Source organism: Panthera onca, chromosome F1, assembly GCF_046562875.1.
Source record: "Panthera onca isolate mPanOnc1 chromosome F1, mPanOnc1 haplotype 2, whole genome shotgun sequence".
Taxonomy (NCBI): Eukaryota; Metazoa; Chordata; class Mammalia; order Carnivora; family Felidae; genus Panthera; species Panthera onca.
Window position 1 is genome coordinate 44,920,991 of NC_138355.1, and position 27,640 is coordinate 44,948,630.

A 27,640-nucleotide genomic window follows, 5' to 3' on the forward strand; every position below is an offset into this window, starting at 1 on the left:
GATAGATGCAGAATTACTCATAATTTGTAATGATAAGATATGTGAAATAATCTAACCCTCATTTAAAATAAATTTGCTACAATTAGGAGCGTCTGGGTGGCTCGGTCGGTCAAACGTCTGGCTTTGGCTCAGGTCATGAGTCTCATGGTTTTGTGGGTTTGAGCCCTGCGTCAGGCTCTGTGCTCACAGCTCGGAACCTGAGCCTGCTTCGGATTCCGTGTCTCCCTCTCTGTCTGCTTTTGCCCCATTTGCACTCTGTCTGTCTCTCTCTCAAAAATAAATAAAACATGAAAAAAATTTTGTTAATAAAGTAAATTGCTACATTCATACAGTGGAGTACTGGACAGCTGTTAAAATTTTTTAAAAGGGAAACTTTATTGATAAGGAAAGATTGGGATATATTGTCAGTGAAAAAGCAAGGGGGTAGAATAAGGTGCATAATATGCTACCATTTGGTAAAAAAAAAAAAAAAAGGGAGAAGAATTTATATTTGTTTTTCATTTGCATATGTATTTTTAAAATCTCGGGGGGTATAAAAGAGAAACTTAAAACATGGGTCGTCAGGGAGTGGGGACAGGAATGGAAAGGAGCGTTTTTACTGTAACCCCCTCTACATGCAGTTGATTTTCATTATTCATGGGTTCCATGTTTGCAAATTCACCTCCTTGCTAAAATTTATTTGTAACCCCCAAATCAATACTTGTGGTGTTTCATGGGCCATCTGCAGACATGTGCAAAGCATTGAAAAACTTGAGTCACGTGACCTACACACTCCCAGCTGAGATGGAACAAGGTGACACTCTGCTGGCTTGTTTTAGTTCTCATACCATTAGCAAGTGTCCTTTTTGTGGTCTGTTTAAAGCCACGTGTTTTGCATTTTTGTCCTTTTTCTTGGTGATATTGCTGATTAAAATGGTTCCCAAGTGTGGTGCTGAAGTGCTGTGTAGTGTTACTAAGTACAACAAAGTTCTTAAAGTGCCTTATGTAGAAAATACCTGTATTAGATAAGCTTCATTCAGTTGTGAGGTATAGTGCCCTTGGCCTTGAGTTCTGTGTTAATGAATACACTAAAAAAGGTGTCTTTAACCACAAACACCCGTTCAACCGTGCTATATTGATTATTTGATAAAAATGTGACCAGAAACTTGCAGGAACCTGACTAACTTAAACTCTGTATTTCCCTTAGGAGCAGTCTGGTTCACTATTAGCTAATTTAGTATTCGTAGTGACTTCATAGATTATAACTACTGCAAATAATGAGAATCAGCTGTATGTCTTTGGACGATGTGCTGTATTACCTTTTAAATATTAAAAAAAAAAATTCTGTAGGAGAATGTTACTAGGGAGGATCTGTTGCTAAGTGAAAAGTGGTTGCACTTATGGAATACTTTTAAGTTTTTAAGTATACATGTAGACATTTATAATTTTTCTTCTTCTTTTTTATTTTTAAATAATAAACTCTAGACCCAACATGGGGCTTGAACTCATGACCCCAGAATCCAGAGTTGCTCTACCAACTAAGTCAGCCAGGCACACCTTTAGTTATAGATACAGATATAGATATATATTTGGAGAGAGAATTCTGTATTTCTTTTTGGGTAATAGCATAGCAAGCATTTATTACCATTTTCCAAGTGGTTTTCATTGTGTATTACTTTTCATTTAGAAACAAAATCCAATGGGGTGCTTGGGTGGCTTAGTTGGTTAAACATCCAACTCTTGGTTTCAGCTCCGTTCTTGATCTCAAGATTCATGTGTTCGATCCCCACATTGGGCTCTGTGCTGACAGCTCAGAGCCTGGAGCCTTCTTCACATTCTGTGTCTCCCTTTCTCTCTATCCCTCTCCCGCTTGTGTGTTCTCTCTCTCTCTCTCTCTCAAAGATAAATAAACTTTAAAAAAAAAAATTTTTTTTTAACGTGTTATTTTATTTTTTAAGAGACAGAGAAGGACAGAGCACGAGCAGGGGAGGGACAGAGAGAGAGAGAGACACAGCATCGGAAACAGGCTCCAGGCTCTGAGCTGTCAGCAGGGAGCCCGCCGCGGGGCTTGAACTCATGAACTGCGAGATCATGACCTGAGCCAAAGTCAGACATTTAACCGACTGAGCCACCCAGGCGCCCCATAAATAAACATTTTTTAAAAAAGAAACAAAATCCAGTAAGTGTGTTAAACAGAGCAAGTAAATGTCATGTGACTATATACATGTGTCATGTGTATAGAGGATATCATTACAGAAGTCATCCAGTAATTTGAAAACTGCTTCCAGGAAAGAAGTAAAAACTTAAGCAAAGACAGACCCAGGAGCATGAGGTTCTGCCTTAAGGAAGGAGTAATTGAATAATTGTTACTGCTGTCTAAAAGAGAACAGTACTATTATGCTTCCCTTTTGTGAGTGCCAGGAGACTAATAAATTCTGTCCATTTCTTTGAAAGGTAAAGGTTTTTGCTGTACTGTTTATTTTTTTTAATTTTTTTTAATGTTTTTATTTATTTTTGAGACAGACACAGAGCATGAATGGGGGAGGGGCAGAAAGAGAGAGGGAGACACAGAATCGGAAGCAGGCTCCAGGCTCTGAGCCATCAGCCCAGAGCCCGACGCGGGGCTCGAACTCACGGACCGTGAGATCGTGACCTGAGCTGGAAGTCGGACGCTTAACCGACTGAGCCACCCAGGCGCCCCTTTGCTGTACTGTTTAAAAATAGGTAATTATAGGGGCGTCTGGGTGGCTCAGTCAGTTGGGTGTCCAACTTCGCCTCAGGTCATGATCTCATGGTTCGTGAGTTTGAGCCCTGCATGGGGCTCTGTGCTGACAGCTCAGAGCTTGGAGCCCGCTTCAGATTCTGTGTGTCATTCGCTCTCCGCCCCTCCCTGCCCTTGTGCTCCGTCTCTCCCTCTCAAAAAATAAATGTAAAAATAATAAATAAATAAATAAATAAATAAATAAATAAATAAATAAAACAAAAATAGGTAATTATACATGTGGCAGTAACTCAGGACATAAGTTTTGTAAGTACTTTTTTTTTTCTAACCGAACTGCCTTTGAGAGATGTTGAGCTAATTTTCATTTCCATTATCAGTACACAGGGCTGTATGATTCTTCCACATTCCCACTGACACAGTGTATTATCAAATAATTTCTCAAAATCGTCAATTTTTATCTTTGCCCTTTTTGCTACATTTAAGGATCTTTTTATAATGGTAATTGTTTTTGTTTCTCTCTCCCATATTTTTAGCTTTCTGAAGCAATGCTGCTATTCTTTCCTAGAATTTTTTTAAATTTATTTTTGAGAGAGAGTGAGCGCACCTGTGTGCATGCTCGAGGGGGAGAGGGGTGGAGGGAGAGAGAGAAAGAGTCTTAAGTAGCCTCCCTGCCCAGCACAGAGCCCGATGCAAGGCTCCACCTCACAACCGTGAGATCATGACCTGAGCCGAAATCAAGAGTCAGATGCTGACCCAGCTGAGCCATCCAGGAGCCCCACTCTTCCTACAGTTTTAAACCTTAGGTTGCTTATTATGATGAGTGATCCAGCATAATCCAACAGATGCAGTTCTGTGTTCCCCCTTTATCTCTTGACTGTCGCCAACTGTGCCCTCGAAACTTCTCACTAACCTGACTGATCTACCACGGAGAAATTTTACCTGTTTTGATCTCTACATCAGTGCGACCACACAGTGTGTACTCTTCTTGTGTCTGGCTTCTTTCCTTTTGCACTGTCATGTTAAGTGTAGCACTGGTTTATTCCTTCTGTGTACTGGGTAGAGTGCTCTTGTATGAAAAAACTACAGTGTATTTATCCATTCTGGTGTTTGTGTACATTTGGTTTTCCATTTTGGAGCTATTAACAAACAGTATTGTTTTGAACACACGTCCACACGTGTACATGTACACATCTAGTGTATGCATTAGCAGTAACGTATGTATTTCTGCCGAGCATATATCCTGTGACCCAGCAGTTTATTCTTGATGTGAGGGTATTTCTTTTCTCATTCCCCTTCAAAAGGGTGCGGTAGCTTGCGAAGGAAAATACCGATCCTTAGTGTGTTACATGTGCCTTCCTTGGAGAAGTCACAAAAGGGAAAATCGATCTCAAAGCTATGAACTCGCAGCTTCAAATAATAACTGCAGTTTAGTGAGTCCTTTCTATGTGCTAAGTGTTTCGTATACATTATTTCATTTAATCCTTACACGAAACTTAAATAGCTACTCTTCTTGCCATTTTATAGCTGAGGATACTAAGACTTAGAGGCATTAAATTACCTGTCCACCATCACATGGCCAGTATGTAGCATAATAGTGTCTTTGATTCCATAATCTTAACTAATATATTATCCTGCATCTGTAAGTTAAGTGTAGGCATTTAGAGGTTCTAGGATGAGACAACAGCAAAGGAACTACTTCCCTACCCACTTCCTCTCCCCATCAAGCATGAAGAGCGTCACTTTCAGCAACCCTCATGCTCACAGTCAGCTCACATACCTCAGAGTTTTGAAGCCTGTGATGAACTTTATTATTCAGAAAACAAATGACCAAAGTAACACAGGTCACAACATTTTTTATTTGAAAACACTGTGTTTTTTCCTCTAGAAAAAACGTAGTGAGATTCCGTGTTACTGGGAAAATCAGCCAATGGGATGTCAGAAGCTGAACTGTGCTTTCCATCACAACAGAGGACGTTACGTTGATGGCCTTTTCCTACCTCCAAGCAAAAGTGAGATGTGTTTTTAGTTTTAAAAGAATAGTTACTATTTAATGAACACCTGCTGTGTGCAGTATATAGAGTATTTTACATACGTGGCCTTTTAGTCCTGCAAGAGAACAGTTTTATTTCCACCTTATAGATGAGGGAGCTGAACTCTTCTTTAAGGTTAAATGACTTATACCTAGATAGCCCTGCTCATAAACCAGTAAGTATCATAAGCTTTTGTCGCCAAAAGCCATGCTGCCTCACAAATGTTTCTCGGCATGACAGTTTAGATTACAATAGCTTCATTTCCCATTTTCTTATCAGACCCAATGAGTTTTCCAAAAGAAACTTGATTCTCCAGGCCAGGGTTCGACAGAACTGGCCCCCCACCTGTTTTATAAAATAACCTTCTATTGGAAGGAAGCCATGCCCATTCATTCACATATTTTCTATGGCCAGATTTTATGCTCCTGCTGCAGAGTTGAATAGTTGAGACACAGCCGTCTGCAAAGCCTGAAATACTTACTGTCCAACTGTTTACAGAAAGGGTTTGCCAACCCTGCTTAGGTGATTAAAATTTGATGGCTACACATTTTGGCCCCCGTTTAAGAGAAAAAAGTGGCTTTGCTCCTCTCTGGTTTGGTTCAGAAGTGTTATATCTACTGTTTCTTACTTGCTGAGCAAAAAGCCTCAAATTTCAGAATTAAATGTCTAGAATTTGCAACCAGTTTTATACGTCTAGCCTCCAGATTAATCTGTGTTTTGAACACCTACTTTGAGTGTGTTTATGTACAGTGAGGAGTTACTAGCTAAAAGCCCTGTTTTCCCTCCCTGGGAGTGTGCAACTTAAGTGTGAAAATGGGGAAATCGGGTATAAAAGGACATAAGTGCTCATAAGGAAAGTGCACCAAACTTCTATGCGGTTGGCGATTTTTTGATGAAGTGGGACTTTATCTTCTATTTTTAACTTCTGACTGATGTTGTGTATCTAGCTGTGCTCCCCAGTGTGCCTGAGTCACCAGAAGAGGAAGTGAAGGCTAACCAGCTCACAGTTCAACAGAACAAACTGTCTGTCCAGTCTAATCCCTCCCCCCAGCTGCGAAGTGTCATGAAAGTAGAAAGTTCGGAAAATGTTCCCAGCCCCACCCATCCACCAGTTGTAATCAATGCTGCAGATGATGATGAAGATGATGATGGTGAGTTTTCAGCTCTTCCGTTAAGGCAAATAAGTGACTGGGGGTCATTTAGTGAGTTAGAAATCAGAATTAGAGCCTGTTGTTAATTGTACATTTGCCTTACATGTTGATACATAGATCAGTTTTCGGAGGAAGGCGATGAAAGCAAAACGCCCATCCTGCAACCAACTCCCGAAGTTCACAATGGATTACGAGCAGCTTCTGCCCGCAAACCTGGGGTCAGTTTGAAGCAAGGTAAGAAGAGGCCGTCTTGTTGCTGGTGCCTGCTCATGAGTCTTGCAGTGCTGTTGAATATGCCCGAACTCTTCTAAATAACTTGGGAATGGATCACGATCACCGCCACCTCTCTCTCCTCCACCCCCACTGTACGCACAAGCGGATTTACACATACTTTCTCTTATTTGCCCAGAAAACATTTGCCTGCTTGCTGTGCTCAAATAAAACACAGAGGGCGTGAGGTGTTCTTTCCTCATGTGGTTTCTGTTTGGGTTTCTCAGGTGAATGTTTGAATTTTGGAATAAAAACCCTTGAGGAAATTAAGTCAAAGAAAATGAAGGAAAAATCCAAGAAGCAAGGTGGTAAGTCATCAGTTTTGACACGGGTGGTCGGATTTTACTACAGGAGAATAACAAGAACCTTCTGATGAGGACACTTGGCAGCAGCCAGAATGAGCACATGTGGTCTGTTTGAAGTTAAGCACAGACTTCTTGAAATCAGGGTGGCTTTTTTAACTCAGAGCTAGACGTGGACAACAGTGTACTGGGAAGAACTGCTCTGTCTTGAGAAAGACAACTCCAAAGAATGGCATATAAATCACACTAAGGCGAGGAAAAACTTTATTTTGAGTTGTTTGAATTCTTCTCAGGAGCTGTTGTCTTCTAGAGCTTGCCTCAGCCTGGTTGGCCTATATTTCCAACCCTAAAAACTACAGATCCAGTGTGAAAAGTAGTATTTAGAGAAGATCAAATGGTTGGTTCTAAGTACTCCGTTGCTAAGGCTTGTTCTTGGAGTTGTGTTTTGCAGATGATTAAAAGACAGATTTTAAAAGGTTGAGTTGACACACTTGGTGGCTGGCGTGCTTCTGAGGTTAACTTTAGGAGCTAGCCTTCTTGGTAAATAAAAGTAGATTCAGTGCCTGAGTCGCTGGAAACAATTTTATATTTTATTTTTACATTGTGACCAAGGCAGAGAAGAAATAGGGATTCTCTCCCCTCTCTTGCCCCACCCTAATTCACCAAAGGCAACTGGGTTTGCCTATACAAGACTGGCCCATAGTCCTCCAGTGGTCTGTGTTGAACTTAACTGGTCACAAAAACAAAATTTCTTGGCTTGTAATGGCTTTATTTTTTCCTAAATTATTTGCTGCTCTCTGACTTGCTTTATTCAGAAGGTTCTTCCGGAGTTTCCAGTCTTTTACTCGAACCTCAGCCCATTCCTGGTCCTGAAAAAGAGAATGTCCGGACAGTAGTGAGGACAGTAACTCTTTCCAGCAAACAAGGTGAGATATAGGTCGGTCTGGGTTGAGAGTTGTCAGGCTACTACTACCGTATAACTGAAAGAGCTAAGTCCTAGGGTGTAGTATACCTTCGATGGATTTGCAGGAAGACTTTAGTATGTTGGTCACATATAAGGATGAGAAGAAAAATCAGTGCCTTTGACTCTTACTTATAAAAGGTTAAAATTCTTATTTAAGCAGCTCTCACATTTATGTATGTTTCATTTTTACATTTACCATTTATCTGTATCCATTCAACAAATTTATTGACTGCCCATTGTGAGTAAAGAACTATAATAAAGTCTTTAAGCTGTAGAAAAATGGAAGTCTTTTCTCTTAATAGTTTTAAATGTGGTAAGAAATAATGACCTAAGTAAGTGTAGCGTAGATACATTTAAATGTGCTGTTGAAACAACAAAGAATTAGAAGAAAGAGAGCTCACTTCTTGCTGGTAATCAAAGTTCTGGACAACGGTTAGCAATGGAGTAGACTGTGGTTTCATTGAGCGTATCGAGGTGCACAAGCAAAAAGAAGAGCTTGGGTTTTATAATCAGTTGGTCAGAACACAGCCTGTGTTCATATGCTTGGCTACTGTTAGAATTAGGACTGTGTTGGGGCTCCTGGGTGGCGCAGTCGGTTAAGCGTCCGACTTCAGCCAGGTCACCATCTCGCGGTCCGTGAGTTCGAGCCCCGCGTCAGGCTCTGGGCTGATGGCTCGGAGCCTGGAGCCTGTTTCCGATTCTGTGTCTCCCCTCCCTCTCTCTCTGCCCCTCCCCCATTCATGCTCTGTCTCTCTCTGTCCCAAAAATAAATTAAAAAAAAAAAAAAAAAGAATTAGGACTGTGTTATTAATTCCCTTTGGGCTGCGCATTTGGCTATTTAAATTATTATTTAATAGGGCACCTGGATGGCTCAGTCAGCTAAGCACCCGACTCTTTGTTTTGACTTAGAGGTCATGATCCCATGATTCATGAGTTCGAGCCCCTCGTCAGGCGCTATGTTGACAGCACAGTCTGCTTGGGATCCTCTCTCTCTCCCTCTCTCTCTGCCCTTCCCCTGCTCTCACTCTCAAATAAATAAACCTTTTAAAAAATTATTTAATAGGGGCGCCTGGGTGGCTCAGTCGGTTAAGCGGCCGACTTCGGCTCAGGTCATGATCTCGCACTCTGTGAGTTCGAGCCCCGCGTCGGGCTCTGTGCTGACAGCTCAGAGCCTGGAGCCTGTTTCAGATTCTGTGTCTCCCTCTCTCTGACCCTTCCCTGTTCATGCTCTGTCTCTCCCTGTCTCAAAAATAAATAAAACGTTTAAAAAAAAAAAAATATTTAACAGGTTAAATCTTTTTTTCCCAATGAGATATAGTCTTTTTTTTTTTAAATAATTAATTTATTTTTTAATTCCGGTGAGATATAGTCTTAATACTGAGACCTGACTTTCAAGAGACTTCCTGGGTGGACTTATCAGAGCATACGTTGTAACCCATTATTAGTTACTGAATACAGAAAAATTGACTGATGGTAGAGAAATCCTGTTTTTGCCATTTCAGGAGAAGAACCCTTGGTAAGATTGAGTCTAACCGAGAGACTGGGAAAACGAAAATTTTCAGTAGGTGAGATAAATTTGGGGCAGATCCTTTGTGGTTTTCTGTTTGTGCATTAACATGATATGTCCTCCAGAACTCCCTTTGCATGAATGTCCTGTCGATACTGATTTGCTGGTCCTTCTGAATTCTTGGCTGCAAGAACTTACAGAATTTCTTGATGTTTTTCACGTATGCGTTAATACCTTTTATTGATTACAGAAATTTGTAGTGTTACAATTTAGACTATAACCAGCTTTTTAGAAGGTACTGTGTTGAAAAAACAGTAAAGAAGATATCTCTTTGTTTCTATGGACAGATTGGAACTTGGGTTTTTTAGCTAAAAAATACGACTTTTTATTTAAATGTCAGCGTACATTGTAAACTTTGTGATTTTATGGTTTCACATTTAAATTACAAATGAGAATGGAGAGAAAAATCCTACCTTGTGTCTCGTCTCTCCAGTTTCTAATGGGACCCTGCAAAGATGATACCTTCAGTCGGGCAACCTGAAAAACAACTTTCAGCTGGTGACACGTAGACACCTTGTGTAGAGCAGTACAAGACAGCAAACCAGGGGGCGGGAAACCTGGTTCAGGTCTTGGCTCCATCACTAATTGGCGACTTCAGTAACCTACAGAATCTTCCATAACCTTAGATTTCTTATCTAGAAGAGAGGGCTATTTAGTCTTCAGAGTCTTCATGTCACAGGAAAATGTAATGATTGCTTTGCCCGTCACCTAATCATCACAGGTGCATTTAACCCCAGATAGGCCTAGAATTCAGCAGTTGGCCAAATAAGATTTTTGTTTGTACGTGTTTTTGTTGTTGTTTTTTTTCCCACATATTCCTAATTCTGAATTTTGGCCTTAATCAGGGCTTATCATTCAGGGCCATTTGTAGTTTTAGTCTATTATTTGGTAGGTGTTGATTTGTGTGTTCTAATTTTTTGTTCCTTATTTTTTCTTTCTGCTACCTTTGTATTCTCTAACACTGAATTCTAAGGAAGCTAGTGAATGAACACACCATATAAACGCAGAAAACTTAACAATTATTCTGTTTTGTCTGTTTGCTTATAGTTCTTTACCTTGTTGAAGATGGATTTAAACTCTTAAACTAAGTTCTGTCTGTTTGTAGGTGGTGACAGCGATCCTCCATTAAAGCGTAGCCTTGCACAGAGGTTAGGGAAGAAAGTTGAAGCTACAGAAACAAACACTGACAAAGCACCAAAGAAAGGTACCTTCATTCTAATACACGTGTGCGTGTGTGCGTGCGTGCGTGCGTGTGTGTGCATGTGTGTGTAATCATGACGCTTCTCTCTTGTAATGTTATCAAGGATGGTTTGTATTTTTTGTGGTGGTTGTTCAGGTAAATCAGATTATCTTGTGTCTGTATTCAACAACAAACATTTGAGTGTTTACTCTGCTAGATTCTAGGTAGGTGCCACTGGATAAAATAAATACCATCACAGTCCTCAGAAGTTTATAGTATAATGGCAGATGGGAATATTTCTATATATTGTGATAAATTCTGTGACAGAAAAAGTACACGGTGTTGGGCACCTGGGTGCCTCAATCGGTTATGTGTCCGACTCCTGCCTCCCACACACCCCCATATAAAGCTTTTTAAGCCATTGTAGAGCCTTTGGGCTTAGTAGCAATCCATGGGAAGGTTATGAAGGAGAATCAAAAGCTCAGATACGCATTTTAGAACCATCACCCTGCCTAAAATACGGAGTAAGATTAGAAGGAGACAAGAATGCTGTCCAGAATATTAGTTAGCAGGATGTTAAAATAATCTGGAGGAGAGGAGTTAGTGGCATAGATGTAGTGGTCCTGGAAGTTGGTATGGAGAGATATGGACTAACTTGAGGATGTTTGGGAGTTAGAGTGATTACCTAGTTGAAGTTCTGTTTATGCAAAGAAATCAAGGTTGGAATTTTTTTTTCCTTTTATGACTTAGCAATGAAACATTGGTGTTAATTACTAAAGAAAAAAATCTTTTTTTTATTGTGTTTAGTTTTAACTTCTCTCTCTTTTTTTAATGTTTATTTTTGAGAGAGAGAGAGCATGAGCAGGGAGGGGCAGAGAGAAAAAGGGACAGGAAATCTGTAGTGGGCTCTGCAATGACAGCACAGAGCCTGATGCGGGGCTTGAACTCAACGAACCGCAAGACCATGAGCTGAGCCAAAGTTGGACGCTTAACCAACTGAGGCACCCTCCAAGAGGCTTTGATGGGTAGCTGTTCTTATTTAGAGTCTTCCTTGCATTCTCAGAGGGAGTAGAAGTTATTCTTTTTCTATGCAGCTATACCCTTTTTCTCCTGGCCTATTGATCATATTGAAAATTTTCATAACTAAGAAGCCTATTTTAAAATAGATTTGAGGGGCACCTGGGTGGCTCAGTCATTTGAGCATCCAACTTCAGCTCAGGTCATAATCTCACTATCCATGAGTTCGAGACCCCCGCCGGGCTCTGTGCTGACAGCTCAGAGCCTGGAGCCTGCTTCGGATTCTGTGTCTCCCTCTCTCTCTGCCCCTCCCCCACTCATGCCCTCTCTCTCTCTCTCTCTCTCTCTCTCTCTCTCTCTCTCTCTCTCCCTCTCCCTCTCCCTCTCCCTCTCTCCCCCTTCCCCCCCCCTCTCTCTGTCAGAAATAAATAAACATTAAAAAAACTTTTTTTAAATAAGTAAAATAGATTTGAGGGATGGGAGCCTTTTGATGCCACTAAGACTTTAGAAGGCTGTACAATAACAAAATTATTTCCCTGAATTCAGTAGTTTTTGCTTTTCAGATCTAAGAAAAAAATTTTTTAAGCTTTCTGGAATACTCTAGGGAATTCATGATTCACATAGGTCTGTTTTGTGGAAAAGAAAAATTTTAAGATCTTAAGAGGGTTTTTTTTTTGTTTGTTTTTTAAGAATTTGCATTAAAAGAGAAGCATAAGCCCAATTTGTAAACTTTGGGGGGAAAAGTTCTGGGGCGCCTGGGTGGCTCAGGCAAGTGTCCAACTCTTGATTTCAGCTCTGGTAATGATCCCAACATCATGGGATCAAGCCCTGTGTCAGGCTCTGCATGGAGAATGGAGCTTAAGATTCTCTCTCCCTCTTGCCCACTCACGTGCACATGCTCTCTCTCTAAATTAAAAAATAATAGTAATAATAATAATGAAGAAAAAAGTCTGAGTTCAACTTTTTTTTTTTCTCTTTTCTTTACAGTTCACGTTTCCAAGTCTCTGAAGGAGCGATTAGGCATGTCAGCTGGTCCAAACAGTGAGGAGGCAGCAGGTAAGTGAACTCTAAAACCAGCTTCTGTTGTTTTTTTTTTTTTCCTTGCCGTAACAAATCTAAGTAATTAATTACTCACTGGTATGAATCCTCTTCTTAAAAGATGGCAAAATCATTAGTTCACCATAGCATTAGTAGTAGGAAACTGGAAACCACCTAAATAGCCAACAAAAAGAAATCCAGTTCAATTAAGGTAGTTAGTTATGTACTAACGTAATTATTGTCATAAGTCATGCTTTAACAATAATGATGTGGAAAATTTCTCACATTATATTGAATGAAGAAAGGTTACAAAAGAACACATAGTGCTTTTGACTTTTTGATGTAGGGTAGGAACCTTATTTTATGGGAGTGATGAAATTTATTTTCTTATTCTAGAAACTTATTCTCGGGAGTAGCATCCATATATATGAGATGACTCCAGTTTTGTAAAGATAAAAGTATATGCCTACAAAGAACACTGCAAAAAATACACCAAAATATTAACATTTGTTTTATTTGGGTGTTGAGGTTTTAAGTATTTTAATTTTCTTCCTTATATTGAAATTTTAATTTTTAAGTAATCTCTACACCCAACATGGGACTCAAACCCACAACCCTGAGATCAAGAGACACATGCTTCACTAGCTGAGCCACCCGTAATTTTTAAACCTTTTAAATTTGAAAGTCTAACTACTTAGCATATACATGTATACAGTTTAATGAATAGTAAAATGAATATGTACTCTAGCCCTTCAGCTTTTTTATACATTGCTAGATTCAGTTTGATGTTTGGTTGTTTTTTTTTTTGTTTTGTTTTGTTTTTTAAGTACTCTCTGTACCCAAAGTCGGGCTCAAACTCTCAACCCAGAGAGCAGGAGTTGCACACTCTACTGATTGAGTCAGCCAGGCGCTCCTCACTTTGATGCTTTTTAGTTTTTATATCTGTTTATGAATCGTGTTGGCCTGTGCTCTTTTTTCATACTGTCTTCATCTGGTTTGTGTGTTAAGATTTTGCCAGCATCATAAAAAGGGAGTCTGATGTCAAACATTATTACCCTCGTAAAGAACCTGAATTTGTTCTTCAGAAACTTTTAGTTGGGATTTTCTTTACCCTTCCCTACTATGCTGTGACTTTAGTACGGTGGCTCTAAACGTGGAACTTTTTGTTCATTCAGACCAGTATTCAGGTGGGCCCTTCAAATCTAAGGACTTACCTTTTTTTAGTTCTAGAAAACATTCTTCCAGTTTCTTTGAGTATGCCTTTCCCACCCTTCTTTTTAGTTTTCTCTTTGTGGAATTCTTACTAGACAGAGGTTGGAACTTTTGGACATAGGCCTCTCATGTCTTTTAATCTTGTCTTCATATTCTCCATTCCTTTGGGTTTTGGGGTTTTGCCTCACCTTCTATGGTCTTTGCTTGGCTTTATTTTCTAGGTCAGGAATATAGTAAATATTTTAGGCTTTGCAAAGGTTTGTGGTCTCCATTGCAACTACTCCACCCTGCCGTTGTGGTGTGAAAGCAGCCTTGTACAATATGTAAATGCGTCCGTGCAGCTATGTTCTAATAAAGTTGTATTTATAAAATTGAGATCATGGCCACATTGGGCCCAGCAACTATAGTTTGTTAAACCTGTTCTAGATGGCTGATTTTTGACCAGGTTGGTGGGTTTTTTTTTATTAGTTCCTTCTGTTGGATTTATTTTTGCACTTGGGTTTTTGTTTTCCAACACCCTTTTTTGGTTCTCTGATTTCTCCGTCCTTTACAGCCTGATTTCAGGCTGCTCTGGAGTTTCTAATTTGAACCTTTTAAAAAATGTGTGAGTATATTATTTGGTCATCTTCGTCGCTTCTCTCTATTTTGGTTCACTGTTTTTTTTAATTCTTTTAATTTTAGAGAGTGCACAAGCAGAGAGAGGGGAGAGGAAGAGAGAATCTTAAGCAGGCTCCACGCTCAGTGCAGAGCCAGACATAGGGCTCTGTCCCCCAACGCTGGGATCATGACCTAAGCCCAAATCAAGAGTCAGACACTCAACCAACTGAGCCATCCACCCAGGCGTCTCTGGTTCACTTTTAATGTTACTGCTTTTTCATAGCTGTAAGTTCCTAGCCTGGGTTTCCTGTGTGGGTTCTAACCAACTTGTCCTCAGGTGATCCTCCCTCCTGACTGGAAGACACAAGTAAGGTCCGCCTAAGTGGGGAAGGTGTACTGAAAGGCAGTTGTGTGGGTTGCAGGCTAGAAGACTGGGGGCTCATACCATTGCCGCAGTAAGAAGTTTCTTTACTTTCAGAGCACAGCCACTTTCTTTCCTTCCCTAGCTGTATTTTTTCTTCTTGTCCCCTGTTCTTTTTCTGCTTGTCATTTGTTTCATCTTCTCCCTTCAGCCCCGACCTCCTAATATGCTCCCCGCCCCAGCGGATTCTCCTCGTTTTAGGGAGCAGTTCTCAGGAGAAGGTCATGACTGGTCCAGCTGTTCTATAAGTCATCCTTAAATTTCTTTTTTCCTTTTTTTTTTTAAGTTTCATCATGAAAGTGCCTTTTTTTTTTTTAAGTTTATTTATTTTGAGAGAGAGAGCGTGTGAGCGTGAAAGCAGGAGGGTTAGAGAGAGAGGGAGAGACAGAATCCCAAGTAGACTTCACACTGTCAGCACAGAGCCCAGTGTGGGGCTCAATCTCACAAGCCTTGAGATGATGACCTGAGCTGAAACCAAGAGTCGGATGCTTAACTGACTAAGCCATCCAGGTGCCTCCCATCCTTACGTTTCTACCCACTGTTGCTTTTCCTGCTAGTTTGGCGGGTTTTCTTTGGCTCTGCTGGGAAGAACAGATCTCACTCCTACAGTTTTTTTTTTTGTTCTTTTTCTCTTTTTCTGTAAATTCAGACAGCTGCTGTCTTATCTCAGAAATCCCTCAAGATTTATGCTCTGCCAGTGGTAGCCTTGTTTTCCAGCACTGTGGATTTCTTCTATTATTATCTTCTCTGTCGTTTTGATAAAATGTTGGTAGAGTGGGGAAACAAGGTCTTCGTGTCCCCGTTTACACGCTCCCTTGGAGTGGTAATTCTGAGATCAGCCCACTGTCTTCAAATGGAAGAATTTGTATTCGAGAAACCTAAGGAAGTGATTCAGTATCTGTTTGAGTGCTGTCTGTGTACAGCTACTGTACTGACATATTTCAGATAACTATAGCCCCTTTTCATGAAGTATCTATCTGGTGTGGTTGGAAATACACACACTTGAAGTACTGTGTGAGCAGTGCTGTGATCAGAGAAATCAGCTAGATTGGAGGGTGTCAGGTTCTAAACTGAACTCAGTTAAAACTAACTAGGCAGCAGGAGAATGAGACCAGTAGGGAATATTCTGTGTAGAAGGGACGGCACATTCAAAGGTTCAAAAGGTGAAACCAAGTGTGATGTGTTTAAGGTTGTTAAAGGATATTTTTGGGTTTTGATCTTGCATGAAGAGCTGTCATTCACTTATCAAATGTGTGTGTACAGCCTCCAAATTTTCCCACATTACATCATTCTTTCTTTATTTTAGCCCTTCAGTAGTGAGGACAGGCGTATCTGTCAGTGTGAATTTGCTCTTCAAACGGATGTAGAATGATGAATGTGTCATTAAAAATAGCTCTTTGGGGGCATGCCACTCTCTGAGCCTTTCCCATTTCTCTTCTGTCTTGGACCCGTCTCACCTCCTTTTCATCCTTCACATATCACTTAAATATTACTTCCTCTGAAAAGCTTCCCTTCACCGGTTCCTGGGCAGAGGTTGGGGTTCTTGCTGTCTGCTCCTATGTATTAGCATCACACTTCCTGTATCAGATTGTCATTGTAGGGGCGCCTGGCTGGCTAAGTCCTTAGGGGAGGGAGTGTGACTCTTGATCTCAGGGTCATGAGTTCAAGCCCCCGTGTTAGGTGTAGAGCTTATTACTTAAAAAACAACAACATACCACAACGTTATTATCACACTTTGTTGTTGCCTGTTTGGTCTCTCAGACTTTAAATTACATGTGGGTAGATACTGTGTTTTGCTTACCGTTCTTTTTCTGGCACGGTGTCCAGCACATGTTTAGATCTATAAATGAATGGAAGAATTAGTTCATTACTAGTTTGGTGAGATTTACAATGACAGATTTCTCCAGCTAGTAAGTGGCTTTGAGGTTCTTCGGGAATAAGCTTCTGAATAGAACTCTAACAAATCAGTAATTTTTGCCACCTAAGAGTTTTCCTTGAGGGCCACTTCCTGAAACTTGGAGTATTCTGAAACTGAAAATGAGACTAATAATACTTTGATCATTTTAATTACCTGCCTAAATGATACTACTCTATTAGGACTCTGTCCTGATCCAAGAACAGAAAGATCGTAAGTTGTTAAGAGATAAACTCCAAATACAGTGACTTGTTTTTCCCCCATGAAAACAGAGAGAGTTACTAAAGTTGGTGAGATTCACGTGAAGACATTAGAAGAAATTCTTCTTGAAAAAGCTAGTCAGAAACGTGGAGAATTACAACCTAAACTCAAGACAGACGGACCCTCAAAAGCCGATGATTCTACTTTAGGAACAAGAAGCCCTTCCACTATCCGAATCAAAACCTTCTCTGAGGTCTTGGCAGAAAAGAAACATCGGCAGCAGGAAGCAGAGAGACAAAAGAACAAAAAGGATGTAACTTGCATCAAGCTGAAGGCCGACAGCGAAATGAAAAAAACGGTGGTTTTGCCGCCTCTAGTCATCAGCAAAGTGCCGTCGGAGGAGCCCGCGGGGAGAAGCAAGTCTATGCAGGAAGTGCACATCAAGACGCTGGAGGAGATTAAACAGGAGAAGGCGCTGCGGGGGCAGCAGAGCTCAGAGAGCAGCATCGCTTCCCAGCAGCAACCCGAGGCCGCCCCCGGGGCAAGGCGGCTTCTCCGAATCACAAAGAAACCAGGTAAGGACGCAGTTCGGTCTGTGGTGCCATTTCCCCATTTCCCCAAGTCGTGTGTCGGAGGGCGGTGGTGCGCGCCGTGTTCGTAGGAGTTCTGCCAGGACTGTACTCCGATAACCGAAGACCACTGGATCCCATGAAGTTAAGCTGTTCCTTTACAGGAGCGCTCTGTAGACCTTTGATATTTTAACGCATTTCTAAGCTTTATGAGGACGATGGGCTTTATCTACAATTTTAGTCGTCCTATCTTATCTTTATTTTTATGAAGAAAAGTTTTGCTTTAATCTGTTACTGAAGTTGCAGCCTAAGTGAGAGAATTGATGATGTGTTTAATGTGAATATAGGTATAAAAGAAGAGAAGAAACTTCAAGAAGGAAGTGAAGTGGTTTCTCAGAGCACTGGTACTAGAACAGAGGCTAAAGAGGTGAGTTTATTTTAGATCATTGTATAGTTTTGTTCATGGCAAGCAAAGGCCAAATGAATGGTAAAATGTGCCTTTTAGTTTTCGCATAATAAATTTCTATGTAACGTTTCACTGATAAGTTAGGGAAACAAGCTTTCACTGTGCTTATAACTTTCTGTGAGAGTTTTCTGTACTTCTGTGTATATCCGTGTTCTCTACCCCTTTAAAGTTGTTTTTAATTGGCCGCTTAATATTTTTTTAATGTTTATTTTGAGAGAGAGAGTGTGGGAGAGCTCACACAAGCGGGGGAGGTGGGGCGGGTAGAGGATCTGACGCTGGCTCCATGTTGACAGCAGAGAGCCTAATGAGGGGCTCTCACTCATGAACTGCAAGATCACGACCTGAGCCAAAGTCGGATGCTTGACCAACCGAGCCACAGGCACCCCCATTTAATATTTAAAAAAAATTTTTTTTAATGTTTATTTTTGAGAGAGAGAGAGTGTGATCCGGGGAGGGGCAGAGAGAGAGAGAGAGAGAGAGAGAGAGAGAGAAACAGAATCTGAAGCAGGCTCCAGCTCTGAGCTGTCAGCACAGAGCCCGGTGCAGGGCTCGAACCCACAAACCATGAGATCATGACCTGAACCGACGTCGGGCGCCTAACTGACTGAGCCACCCATTTAATATTTTTTAAATTAAGCATAATGTCACCCATTGTACAAAACTTGGGAACTTTTATTTTTTTAATAAAGAATAATGCTTATAATTCCACAACTCAGATGTAGTAACCATTAGGTGTCTTCATGGATTTCTTGCAAGCCTTTTGTTTATATACACATGTATATGTGAACTTGTTCAGTGTTTAACTCATGTTTAGAAAATGGTTGAGGGGGCTCCTGGGTGGCTCAGTTGGTTAAGCATCTGACTCTTGATTTTGGCTCATGTCACATGATCTCACAGTTTATGGGTTTGAGCCCCGCATTGGACTGACAGCACAGAACTTGCTTGGAATTCTCTGTCTCTCTCTCTGTCTCTGTCTCTGTCTCTCTCTGTCTCTCTTGCCCCTCCCCCACTCTCTCTATTTCTCAAAAATAAACATTAAAAAAATAAAGTAATTGAGAACTCTACAGTGTATCATTTTGCAGCCTGCTTTAATTATGCTGTATTCATAATTCTTCAAGACATTAGTTGGCCACATAATGTTCTATTATGTCAATATAGTCTGTTTCTGGACATGTAGATGTAGTTTTATACAGTTAAGAGGATGAATATCATTGAACATAAATCTTTGTGCCAGTGTCTGATTAGGAGGCGTTTGTAGTTGACTTAGGGTCAAGATCATCTATCCTATAACATTGGGGTTTTTGTTGTTCCACACATTTTTTTTTTTTAATGTTTGTTTATTTTGAGAAAGAGCATGCAGACACATGCACGGGGGAGGGACAGAGAGAGGGGGAGAGAGAGAATCCCAATCAGGTTCCGTGCTGTCAGCACAGAGTCCGATGCAGGGCCTAGTCCCACCAATCAGGAAATCATGACCTGAGTGGAAATCAAGAGTCGGTCGCTTAACTGACTGAGCCACCCAGGTGCCCCTTGTTCCATGTATCTTTAATGTTCATCTTCAGCTTGGCATTTTCCGTTTAATAGCAGCTCTTGTGTTCTAGATCACGTCAAACTCTGCTAGACTTAGAGGTCAGCCTAGTAACTTATAAATAAGATTTTCTTGATTGAAATAAAATTGGCATAGTATTATATTAGTTTCAGCTTTAGTTTTTTTTCTTTGAAACAAGTTTTTTGTTTTTTTTTTTTAAAGATTTAAATTTTGGGGTGCCTGGGTGGCTCAGTTGTATCTGACTCTTGGGCATGAGTTCAAGCCCCACGTTGGGCTCTGTGCTGGGTGTGAAGCCTACTTTTAGATACATAGATAGATAGATAGATAAAGATTTTATTTTTAAGTAACCTGTATACCAATGTGGGGCTCAAACTCACAGCCCTGAGATCAAGAGTTGCATGTTCTACTAGCTGAGCCAGCCAGGTGCCCTAAGTTTTTTGTTTTTTGTTTTTTGGTTTTTGTTTTTGCTTTTGAGATCTAAAGAAAGCCTGGTAACTTACAAATAATAATTATCATGCAGATTGTTGGGGGTACTAAGTTTTCAAATCTGCCATTTAAATTTATCCACAGGCTTCAGAAGAGACCACGGGAGTTGGCATCCCTAAAATTCAAGCCAAGAGATGTGAGACCATGAGAGAGAAGCACATGCAGAAACAATTGGAGAGGGGAACGACGCAGAAGGAAAAATCAGTTTTGACACCCCTTCGGGGAGATGTAGACTCCTGCAACACTCAGATAGCAGAGAAGGCCCTGCTCGCGGCTGCGCCAGGCATCACACGGCACCTGACAAAGCGGCTGCCCACAAAGTCGTCCCAAAAAGCAGAGGTAGAAACCTCAGGAATTGGGGACTCAATATTGAATGTGAAATGTGCAGCACAGACCTTGGAAAAAAGGGGTAAAGGTGAGTGGTTTTGCTAAAGTGTGTTGCTTTAGGATTTCACAATTACCGAGTTTCTAGTAACTCCTGACAACAGTTGAGTCAGATTCCGGTTGTGTTGTATGCTGGTCACACAGGTGGAGAGTAGGATTTTTGATAATTCTATTTAAAATAAAGACAAAACTAGAGGAGTTCCTTTCTCAGAATTTAAAGTTGCTGTTAGAGGTGCCTGACTCAGTCGGTTGAGCGGTCGACTTCGACTCAGGCCGTGATCTCACGGGCTGTGGGTTCAAGCCCCACATTGGGCTCCGTGCTGACAGCGCAGAGTCTGCTTGAGATTCTCTCTCTCTCAAAATCAGTTAATAAACTGAAAAAAAAAAAAAAAAAAAAAAAAAAAGGAGAGAAAGAGCTTTATCTAAAGCTCACTTCGGCAGCACGTAACTAAAATTGGGACGCTGCAGAGAAGACTAGCATGGCCCCCAGGCAAGGCTGGCATGCAGATTCGTGAAGGATTGCATATTTTTAAACAAGTCATGGGACGTACCATAGTTAACTACTACTGTGTTGCAGGGGCACCTGGGTGGCTCAGGTGGTTAAGCGTCCAACTTCAGCTCAGGTCATGATCTCACGATTCATGGGTTCGAGCCCCGCAAAGGGCTCTCTGCTGATAGCCTGGAGCCCGCTTCAGGTTCTGTGTCTCCGTCTCTCTCCGCCCCTCCCCCACTTTTACTCTCTCTCTTAAAAAATGAATAAACGTTAGAAAACAAAATTTAAAAAAAAAAAAAAACCGTATTGCATATTTGAAAGTTGCCAGGAGAGTAGATCCTAAAAGTTCTCACACACAAAAAATTGTAACTGTGTATGTACTAAGTAGACTTACCGTGGCCGTCATACGATCACAGTATATTGAATCATTATGTTGTATGCCTTAAGCTAATATAATGTTAATATGTCAGTTACATCTCCGTGGGGGAAAAAGCTTTCTGTGGTGTATCTTTCCTCTGGTTTCGAAGAAGGAAAACACCAGGGAATGGAAGAACAGCAAATTCAAGAGCCACTGGAAGGGATTATTTGAGTATACATCTACATTATGCCCACATGTATAGTGCAGATCGTTCATGGATTGTTTTCATTTTGGGGTGTGTGTGTTATTTCCAGTATTGTGAAGGAAGGTCGATATTCTAAATTATTCTCCACGTAAAAGAGGAATTATTCTAGTTCTTAATCAGATATTTTCTGTCCCTTGTAGCTAAACCCAAAGTCAACGTGAAGCCATCTGTCGTTAAAGTGGTCTCATCCCCCAAGTTGGCCCCGAAGCGCAAGGCGGCGGAGGTGCACCCTGCTGTCATTGCAGCTGTGAAGCCACTCGGCTCCAGCAGCGTCCTACAGGAAAGCCCCACCAGGAAAGCAGCTGTGGTAAGCGTGGGTCCAACTAGATGCTGCTGTGAGCGGTGTGGGAGGAAAGCCGGGAGAGGAGCTCTGCCAGCTCCCTGCCTCTGCCGCTTCTGCCGTTGCCTCCGCATCTTGGTAGTTTAGGTTGTGACCGTAGTCTCCCACCTATAAGCACACCTTTGTGGGGTGGCAGAATGGGATTTTTTTTTAAAGCGAATTCTTGGGCAGCAAGATATTTTGCCTGTTTCGGCACTCAACCTTGGGACTATTTATTCTTGGATTTCCAGAATAATAACCAAGATTCTGAGAAAGTGGCAAAAGAACATGAGTATGTTCAAATAAAAAAAGCCTGCCTCCCACTGAATCGCCTTACTTTTCCTTTTGTAGGCTGTCGTCCCACTCCTCTCTGAGGACAAGTCAGTCGCTCTGCCTGAGACAGAAAAACCCAGAGACAGGTAATGCTTGCGATTCTTCCTAAGCAGACTTTAGGCCACTCTTCTTATTTATGCTCTGGAGAATAACACTGCTTAATAAACATTTGAACATTGCCGATTTAGCCACGTCTAAGTAAATGTAAGCTTCCAGTTAATCGCAAGAAAACATGATACTCAGGGTTGCTGTTCTCCTTTGGTGCCATTGTTCATATATTGACTATATTATTTTTTTTTTGATGTTTTAAATATCTGTTTGAATTCCGCTTCTTTAAAGGATGAAAATGCTTTGTCCCTAATCAGTAAAACAGTTCTGTGTTACGTTTTTTATCAGAAACAGCTCTTTGCTAACTCTTCGTGTTCCTGAGACATTCAGTGGGCGGGACCATTGAATGGTGGGACCATTCAGCCAACCACTGACAAGGCAGTTTTCTAATGATCTTTTGGGGTTTTTTCTTACAGTCTTGCGCTGCCTCCGGTCCAGTCCTCTTCTGATCCCTCCCCACCGGAAGTATCTGGCCCTTCTTCATCCCAGGTGGCTACCAAAACTCGCCGACTCAGCTCTGCCTCAACAGGAAAGCCCCCGCTTTCAGTGGAGGATGATTTTGAGAAACTAATATGGGAGATTTCAGGAGGCAAATTAGAAGCTGAGATCGACTTGGATCCTGGGAAAGATGAAGATGACCTTCTGCTTGAGCTGTCAGAGATGATTGATAGCTGAAGGCGGTAGAACACTTAAAACAAAAAAAAAAAACACGAAAAACAAAAAACTGGACTTAGTTTCATCTATTATAACATTTACCCAAGATGATCATTTCTTTAGTCTAGAATTTGCCCCGTATCAGAAGTATACCTCCGAATTACCTGTCCTGGATTCCTTGGGGTCAGATTTTTAAAGTCCCTTGATAACCATTGTCCATTCGATGCCATTGTCTAGCATCTATAAGAAAAATGTCTTGTCTTACACCTCTCCACAAAAAAACTGAGAGGGAGATCCAAGTCGAAGGGTGCAAGAGAACTTAGTGACTCCTTGAGGTGTTTGTCAGTTTGGGCTTTTTTCCCCTTTGCTGTATATTTCTTTTATGTCTTGTCTTAATGTACTTAATGTTACCTGAGTTTGAAAAGGATGAAGACAGCTGCTGCCATTAAGGACCAAATTTCACACTACCACTAAACAAAAAATCCACTCAGTCTGTGTTAAATCGTATGTCTTTTTAAAGGTATTTGGAGATCCAACTAAGCTTTAGAGAGGGCTGAGCAGCTCAGAAAGCTTGTAATCTGGACATAACTTTTTCAACCTGATTTTCATGCTTCTGCTGCTCTGTAAGCCTCTAAAGAGCAATAGCTAATTTATTATTACTGTAATTTTTTAAGGCTTTAAAGTGCCTCAGGGGTCCTCTGAAACTAATTTTCTATTTCTGGGATTCCCTGGATTCTTAACAAGAGATGGTGACAGAATGATTAGAGAAATTCTTTTTTTAGCATGAAAGTTGTCCCTTCTCTTCTTCAGTACTTGCCTCCTACTGGCATTGAATTATCACAGGGATAAAAATTGGTTAATTTTTTATTTCTAACTCTCCCAGCAAACTCGTCTCGCCCAGTATTTATTTGGTACTCGTTAACCGCCAGGGGGAAAAAAAATGGAACTCCTCCAAGCTGCCAATATTTATCTACGAACTGTAGCAGTACGCCGAACCGTACTGTAGCAGGGATTATTGAGATGCTCTGGGGGTGTATTGTATACCTTCCAGTTCTCTTCATTTCGGAATTGAATTTTCTTTTCTTGATGTCGGTCTCCTTCGTATCACCTCAAGGTTTAGACGTGTGAAGGAACAAGCGTGATGGGGAGAAGAGTCTTAAAAGGAGACATGTTGTACATAATCGGAAGGAAGAGGAAAGGAGGACTTGTCCATTTTGATACTTTGCTGTGGGTGGCCAGTTTGTTTCTCATAGGGAAATCTGACCCACCTGTCGTGTTGGCTCCTAAGGAACTGCTGTTGTAAGCGGCTCATCAAGAGTTGAACTTCATGTAGCCTTGTTGGGAATATGGAAAAGGAAGAAAGCCACAGGACTGCCCATTCAGTCTTGGGAAGATCTGGATGATTCTGCACAAGCAAAAATGACTTGAAACTTATGTATAGACACCTCTCTACCAATCCTTCTTCAGCTGACTGAATGTTGTATAATAGCCCTTCTCCAAAGCAGGGGTGGAATGTTCTGGTTTCACCACAGATTTTCTACTCATTTCATTTTTGGAATCAGCTTAAAGATTCCAGGTCCCTTTTGTATATAACCTTTATTCTTTTGCTTTTTTAAAAATAATTTTGTTTCATATTTAAAGTCCTTGTATTAGTCAATGATTCATGTTCAGCATTATTTGAACCATTTGCCATTACAAGAAAGAGAAATACTTATTTGTGTTTTAAATAAAGCCGGTGTAGGAAAGTCTGGACCTTGTGAGTCAAGCGGTCATACGTCACTTCAGCCTAGGGTCTGTCTCGATAGGGGCCCCAGTCAGAACGTCGTTGGCCTCTTGTTTAAATGCTCCAATTTCACAGATGACTGTGTTGCTTTAGAAAACTCTCACAAGGACGTATTGCCAAACTTACAAGTATGCTCAGTTTTAGCTGCATAGGGTTGCCCAACATTAATTGAATTGAGTTCCATTATCATTGTAACTCAAATAATGCCGTTTGTTTTTTTTAGAGAGGGTTTAGAAATGATCTTAAATGGGTTCCATTAAGAATTTTCGAGCATGAAAAAAATTTTTTTTTCAAGCATGAGGTCCTAAAAATTTCAGACAAGTTTTTTCATATAATATGCCAATTTTTTGGTCAAGGGAATACACATAAGTTTGTTACCAGAGAACATAGATTTTTTTCTAATAGTCTAAAAGTAGTTCCAACAAGTCCAATCAACTTTTCACAAATAGCAAACAGATTGTGTGTTGAGGTTCGAGTGATGATGGTTTGCAGTTTTAACAGAAGAGGGCCCAAATGTTGCAGAGTTTGGCCACAGCCAGAAATTTAAAGATAGGCCCCAGCCATCTGACTTCATTCAACCTTAATTACCCCGTTTAAGGGCCTGTCTCCAACTACGGTCACATTCTGAGCTGCCGTTGGGGAATGGGTAGAATTTCAACATAGGAGTTTCAGGGGGCACACTTCAGCCCATGACAAAAGGCATAAAATAAGTGGCCAGATGAATGAAAAAGCTCTTGAGCCGTATCAGGGGCTGCTGATCTTTGCTAGACTGCCCCTGGCTTTGCAACCCCACTCTTAGGAATGCTCATTCGTCCTAGTCATTCAGCAAGCTGTGAGGCTTCTGGTGGAGACGCAGGGAAGTTGAGCTGAGAGGAAGGATGCTGTTGACTATTGAGGCCTGGAGCTGACTCTTCACTCAGGGTGTGTTTCTCTGGACCAGTGTTTCTCAAGCCCACTTTGCAGACACTTGGGGAGCGTTGTGAAAATCTCAGCGTTTTCCAACAACATTACGATTAGCTGTAATTGAAAACATTAGTTGTAATTTAAAAAGGGAAACAGGTTTCATAGTACTTTCCACTATTTAATGAATTGACGGAGTTGGTGATACAGCTGACCCTTGGACAACACTGGTTTGAACTGCACAGGCCCACGTACACATGCATTTTTTTTTTTTTTTTTTTTTTTTAGTTGACAGCGAAAGCTATGTGGCATTTATTTACAGATGCCCACCCCAGTCTTCAATGGACCCATGAGAAGGCCACTGATGCAGAGATTGAACCTGCTGCCCTTCCTGGGGAGGCCTCCGGGGCCCTCCGTGGCCTCGGGGAGCCCCAGGACTGGGCAGGGTGGCTGGTCGCCCTGTGTCCCTACAAGGTAGTCAGGTTGAGCAGGGGGCCGCTAACAGGCAGGAGGCTGGGCTGAGGCAGAGGCCCAAAGGGCAAGGACGTTACTGCAGAGGGAGCCCTGGCCACAGAGTCCTCTGTGCACTGGGCTCAGGGAGGCAGCTGCTGGTGGCCACGGGCCCGTGGTACACCTCCAGGTGGTTGGGGCAGATGTATTGTGCACTCAGGCCCTTGTGGCCACCCACAGGCCCCCCCCCCCCCCAACCACCACCACCGGTGGCTACCCTTGCTAAACCAAGGCCACCAGGCTGCAGAATATCACTATGCCGGGGCCAGCCTGCCACCACCCTATCCCCTCCTAGCCTAGCCAGCCTATACTCTGGGTGTTTTCAGTGAATGTATGCACAGTACTGTAAGTGTATTTTCTCTTTCTGGTGACTTTCTTCTTTTTTTCTTTCTTACAACTTGCTTAACATCTCCTTTTCTCCAGCTTATTTTAAGAATTCAGTATATAATACATAAATAGACTATTCACGTTATCAGCAAAGCTTCCCGTCGACAGCAGGCTATTAGTAGTTAAGCTTCAGGGGAGTAAAAAGTTATACACAGAGTTTTCACTGCACGGTGGGGCTGAGGTGTTGGCACCTCTAACTCTGACATTGTTCAAGGATCAACTGTATATTCATTTACAATTACCAAAATTGAAAACGTATTAAGGGTATACAATAAAAAATTCTCCTTCCTACTCCTGCCCCAGCTACCCAGTTCTCCTCCAAAACCAACGTTATCAGTTGGTATTCTTCCAGAGAGATCTTAGGTATATATATATATATATATATATATATATATATATATATGCATATATATACATATATGCATGTATATGCATATATGCAAATATATATGCAAATACATTTACATACAGTATCATGTTTAAATCCATGATCTGCACCTTGCTTATATTTTTTCCTATGAAGTTTTAAATTATGAATTACAAATTCGTGACAAATCCTGTTTCATCTACGCCCATACCCACTATCCACCCCTTATTCTGGGCCCCAGGGCTGAGACTAAGATGAGGCAGGTAAGGTGCCTGGGCGCAATTTAAGGAGGTGCTCGCTCCCAGGGTTATATTTGCACGTGTGAGTGTGAATCCTTAAATGTTTCTCCTTAGGGGCACCTGGCTCCCTCGGTTGGTAGAGCATGTGACTCTTGATCTTGGGGTTGTTTGAGCCCCACATTGAGGGCAGTGTTTACAAAATAATAATAATAATAAATTGATTACTTTTGCTCCTTAGGCTTACCCCATCTGAGATTCAGCTCTGCTCGCTCCATGGGATTATCATTTTTCTTTAATGTTTATTTTTGAGAGGGAGTGAGAGAGCGAGTGCAGAAGGGGCAGAGAGAGAGGGAGCGAGAGAATCCCAAGCAGGCTCTGTCCTGTCAACCCAGAGCCGGACGCAGGGCTCAAACCCACGAACCGCAAGATCGTGACCTGAGCCGAAACCAAGAGGCAGATGCCGAACCAACTGAGCCACCCAGGAGCCCCCATGGAATCATTTTGAAATAAATCTCAGATATACCATAGCCTGATTTTTCTCTTTACTGTATATGGGGTACCATTTCATATCAGGACACAAGGAGCTTCTTTGATCTTAATTACAGTTGCACAGTATCATACTATATGAATATGCAGTGATTGAGATACTCCCTGTTGATAGACATGATGCTGCTGTGATTACACATGTAAGTTTATCTATAGGATTAAATACCTAATAGTGCAGCTTAATGATTGCCATTACCACCACTCTTTGATCTTTGTCTATGCTTCTCAGGGGAAATTAGTGTGCATATCTCATAATGAGTGAAGTTGGGCATCTTTTCATATGTGGGAAGATCATCTGTATTTCCTTTACTATAAACTAATTGTTCACTTCTGCCAATTTGTATTTTGGATCTTTGGG

General features: G+C 41.3%; 1 protein-coding gene and 1 non-coding gene across 2 annotated transcripts in view; both read left to right on the forward strand.

Moving 5' to 3' along the window:
* The window catches only part of ZC3H11A (zinc finger CCCH-type containing 11A), a 29,097-nt gene extending 4,795 nt beyond the window's left edge, over positions 1-24,302 (forward strand). The window contains exons 3-16 of the mRNA XM_060644181.3: positions 4,587-4,710; positions 5,679-5,882; positions 6,000-6,116; positions 6,380-6,460; positions 7,270-7,380; positions 8,921-8,983; positions 10,091-10,189; positions 12,170-12,238; positions 16,638-17,141; positions 17,483-17,562; positions 19,721-20,051; positions 21,277-21,443; positions 21,807-21,874; positions 22,313-24,302. Coding sequence (XP_060500164.1) covers positions 4,587-4,710; positions 5,679-5,882; positions 6,000-6,116; positions 6,380-6,460; positions 7,270-7,380; positions 8,921-8,983; positions 10,091-10,189; positions 12,170-12,238; positions 16,638-17,141; positions 17,483-17,562; positions 19,721-20,051; positions 21,277-21,443; positions 21,807-21,874; positions 22,313-22,571 — 2,277 coding nt within the window. The 3' untranslated portion in view covers positions 22,572-24,302. The remainder of the gene's footprint in view (positions 1-4,586; positions 4,711-5,678; positions 5,883-5,999; positions 6,117-6,379; positions 6,461-7,269; positions 7,381-8,920; positions 8,984-10,090; positions 10,190-12,169; positions 12,239-16,637; positions 17,142-17,482; positions 17,563-19,720; positions 20,052-21,276; positions 21,444-21,806; positions 21,875-22,312) is intronic.
* Positions 20,447-20,551, forward strand: LOC132686961 (U6 spliceosomal RNA). The gene has a single exon (XR_009613914.1). It is a non-coding gene; the product is annotated as a U6 spliceosomal RNA (small nuclear RNA).
* Positions 24,303-27,640: the final 3,338 nt, after the last annotated feature.